Source organism: Eretmochelys imbricata, chromosome 8, assembly GCF_965152235.1.
Source record: "Eretmochelys imbricata isolate rEreImb1 chromosome 8, rEreImb1.hap1, whole genome shotgun sequence".
NCBI classification, from domain to species: Eukaryota; Metazoa; Chordata; order Testudines; family Cheloniidae; genus Eretmochelys; species Eretmochelys imbricata.
In genome coordinates, this window is record NC_135579.1 from 39042973 (window position 1) to 39047253 (window position 4281).

General features: G+C 56.5%; 1 protein-coding gene across 1 annotated transcript in view; it reads left to right on the top strand.

Annotated features, from left to right (window-relative positions):
• Positions 1–4219, top strand: part of RELL2 (RELT like 2) — a 38392-nt gene extending 34173 nt beyond the window's left edge. The window contains exons 6-7 of the mRNA XM_077824620.1: positions 781–823; positions 2835–4219. Of these exons, the coding sequence (XP_077680746.1) occupies positions 781–822 (42 nt within the window). The 3' untranslated portion in view covers position 823; positions 2835–4219. The remainder of the gene's footprint in view (positions 1–780; positions 824–2834) is intronic.
• The last annotated feature ends 62 nt before the right edge of the window (positions 4220–4281 follow it).

Consider the following 4281-nt stretch of genomic DNA (forward strand, 5'->3'; position numbering starts at 1 on the left):
GCACATTAGTCTCTCAATGATGTTCAGCTCTTAGCAAGCAGAGCAGAAACACAGTCCTACCACAGCTGGTTTCAGCTCTGATTGAACAATTAAAATAACAAAATTGGTTCCTAATGAAGCCTATTTAGCTCCAGTCTTTGAACAGTGGGGAAGAACAAGTTAAGCCAGGGGAGAGAGAACCCCCAGGAAGATCATTCCACCTCCTGATCACAATACCAGGACTTTAACCCTGCACACACCCCTCATTCACAGGGCTCTGACATTCAAGCCTCTGCTTTCACAAGGTTCTTAGAGGTGAGAGTGACCCCCCCTCCCCCCATTTGGGACAGGTTAAGCACAGTCCTGTTTTCCTGCATTCGTACAACAATTACAACATTGGTAACCATATTTCACTACCCTTGCATTCAGTACTAAAGTGATTTGTACCCAACACCAGTTTGACACCACTGTATTCTGCTGAATATGTAAACAGAGCAGGAGCAAACTGTATTCACATAAACACACCCAAGTCTCTTCCCCTCTCAGCTAGCTGTCAGGGAAGCATTCATTCAGACCCTGCTTACATGTACATCGGTGGGCAAATTTATCGCACTAGTCCTCACACAGCGCCACCGCTGCACCTGACTCTTGACACATCTTGTTCACGGCGAGGGGGCCCCTGCACAGCTCTGCCAGCGTCCCGCATCCTAACCTGCAGCACTCCCCATCTCCTTTGTGCAGCAAGAGCTACAAAATGCTCTCTGGTCTTGGCTCTCATGTTTCTGTCTCCCTTTCCCTCAGGAGCAGAACTCTGCGGCGCACGACCCAGGAGTGACGGTGTGACGTAAGTGCCACCTTCTAGCTACTGGCAGCAGGGACCAGAGCCGACTTTGTGCGTGTGTGTATGTGCGTGTGTATGCGCGTCTGTGCATATGTCCGTGTGTGCGTGCACATGTGCATGTTTGCGTGCGTGCGCATGTTTGTGTATGGACACGTGTCAGTGATGCAAGATGTAATGCCGAAGGGCAGCCACGCCGTCTCAGGTTGTGAGTCTCACGACTGTCACATGCTGAGCAGGCCCTGGCCTTGCAAACACCTGCGTTAAGAGAGCTCCAAGGAATTCCCGGGTGCGGCAAGAAATGGAATTGCTGACGCAGGAGGCACACATCTCCCTCGGGCAGCACTGACCCCAGTGCCCTCAGTTAGCTGTAGTGGGGTGGTGTAATGCTCTTGTGGTGGTTAAAGATGCCCTGCTGCTTTTCTCAGGAGTAGGAAAATCAGTCGCAGCCTCCTGGCACAATTCCAGCTTCTATTTCTCTCGACCTGCCACTGCATTTTCAGCCAGACACAGCATTCTCCATGCCTGTGCGAGGCTGCTGCGTGTCACTCCAGAGGCAGCTGCAGGGCAGGGGCAAGTGAAGTGTTGGGGATGGGAGGAAGCCATAACCAATGTTGCTGGGATCCCTCTGGCTGGAAGCCAGCAGAGCTGCGCACTATAGAGACAGAGGCTCAGTGCAGGTTGGATGCAGGCGAGGTGCCAGCAGTGGGCTGCATTATCTCTGTCCCTCTTACATCCCTGTGTTCGCTTTCTTGCTGAGGCACCTGAACCATGAGGTAAGGGCAGCAGGAACCACATCAGCGGCTCAAGCCAGGCCTAGTTGGGGCAGGGTGTCCTGAACAAGAATCCTGAACTACCTCATGGAGGGGCAGGGGGGTGTTTGGTGGTGACAGCAGGGGAGCGTGTGTGTTGGGTTGAGATTGCCAAGGCAGACAAGGGGCTTCTCTGCCTTTACACTGTCAATCCCCGTCCTCACCGTTCCCATGTGCCTTCCCCATAGCAGCCTTACAGCTGTGTCAGCATAGGAACCCAGAACACGCCTATGCGTGGCAGGGCCCAGGCAGAGCACAAACACAAGCACAAACACAAACACTCCATCAGCATGGCGGGTGGGATGGTCAAAGCTAAAGGAAATTACTTAGCAGACAGGAAACTCCGTTGCCTGGAGACACAATTTTATGGGGAAATCCATGGAAGTTAGGAGCCTAAATACCTCTCAGGATCTGGGCCTCTGTCCCTGCCAACCCGTCCCCTTATCGGGGCCTTGTTCTCCTAGATCCCTGTCTCCACCGATTCCCTCCTATTGCAGGCACTCTGTGCCCACAGATTCCTAGACCTGCTGTGTGGGCCATGCCCTTGGGCTTTCCCCCCAACCCTGCCCATGGGCACCCGGGGAGCCAGCAGAGGTACTGGTGTTTGCAGCACTGAGAAAAGTAGGCCGGAGAGCTACAAGGTGCGGGGGCAGTGAATTTCTCCTCCCCACATCCTGGCCTACAGAAACTTGGTGTGATTTGCAAGGCTAGGGCTCAGCTGGCTCTAAGCCTTCTTGGGAAAGAGTCAAGGCTCTTGAAGGGTGTTGCCTGGGGGCCGGAGGGAGAAGTACCCTGACATGGATCAGCAGGGGCCAGACACTAGCCCAGCTTTGCTCACCACTGTTCTCTCTGATAGAGCAGGAGCCCTGCCAACCAAAGGGCAAGACAAGAGTCAGATGAAGGTTGGCATGGGTGGCCCAGTGCCAGTAGCAAGAGGAAGCAGGATAGGTGGGAGCGATGGCCAGGCTGGGAGGGGGATTGAATCCAGGTTCACAGCTGGGAGCACCCTGGGAATTCCCCACTGACTGGCAGGACATGGCCCAGGACAGTCCTGCCTCTCCGGGAGTTTCTCAGGTGCCAGCTTTAACCAGCACTAGCCAGAGCAGCACTCCAGCTTCTGAAGGGCCAGTGGCAGCCCTGGGGAGGAGAGGGGCCCGTCTGCAGCCAACGCCTGACACGTTTGTCTTCATTCTCTCCTCTCGCAGCTCTCTCCACTCCCACACAGACACAGCCAACCCAAGGCAGGCTCAGCGCGAGGAGCTGAGTGGGGACAGTAGAGGCAAGCCCTAGCCCAGAAGAGCTAAACTGCACTTGGCATGGCCAGAGCGACGCATGGATGCGCTGCTTCATTAAACAAACGACTGTACTTGGCGACAGACTCATACCCATCGGCAATAGTCACCGGAGCTCCCAGCCCCCCCATGTGCCCCCCCTCAGAGTGCAGGCTGCCCCATGCCCTGGGGACACCCCACATTTGGCCCTCTGGGGAACCCTTCCACTCCCCCAGCCAGACTGGCACTGGTAGGAAATCACCAGCCCCATGAGCCTGGCGTTGGCATGCTGGGCAGGCCCAGCTCCACAACCTGCACCCTGCTGCTATACAGATCTTCCCAGCTCCTACCAGCTGACTGGGCAGGACGCCCGCTCTGTGACCCTGCCTAGCTGGGGTACTTGGACCGGCTCAGCCCTGCACTTCACTCTGGGGCTCGAGGGACTGAGCCATAGACACTGGGTTCCAGTCTCAGCTCCACCTCGCAGCCATGGTGCTTCAGCGACACTTGCCCTCCCAAGGGGTGACCCAGGGCCCAGTGCTTCTGAGTCGTTCGTGATGCTGAGCTCGGAGCTCACCCCTTGGAGGAACCGCTCTGCCCTCACCTAGCGTCTGCCATTTCAAGCATAACCCGCGTTGTCTCCAGCAGCCCAGGGCTGGGCGCCCCTTAGGAATTGCCATTCTGAGACAGCTAGTGAGTGCAAAGGGGCCAGAGCTGGGATAGCGCAGCCTATGCCGAGCCCAGGGCAAGGATTCACACACTGACCAGCACTGGCTGCTGTGAGCAGCCCTAGCAAGCCAAGCCCAACATGGCAGCAGCAGTGTGTCTGCACCAACCCCTGCCTGGAGAGCTAAGTGCCATGCAGAGCTCAGGCAGGGTCTGTCTGTGTGTGGCCCCACCAAAGCAAGCTGAGACAGACGGTCATCACCTCCGGCAGGGGGCACTGCCCAGACTACCACCAGCCAAGGACTGGCAGAGCTGGTACAGCAGTCTCTCCACAAAGACAGAGCCACAAATGGCACCATCTCCTCTTCTGAGCAGCTGCTGCCCAATGAGCAGAGGGGAGCTGCCTGGACCAGCTCTGCTGTAGGACTCCATGGCAGGGGACCTGGGCCATGGCCTGGGGCGGACCATGTGGAAGGGGCTTTTACCCAGCACTGTAGCAGAGGGGCAGGAGCAGCCTGCTCTCCACAGCCTAGCTAGGAAGAAGGGGTCAGAGCAGGATGGAAGCAGCTTCCCCGTAGCTACATTGGTGTGTGTTATAGCGTAGTGTGTTGGTGGTGACCAGAACAGTGCACAGCCCAGCTGCTGGGGCCCGGCTTTGGTGTTTAACCCCACTGTAAATAGACAAGCTGAAACCATTAAAGCTGCTGAGCACACG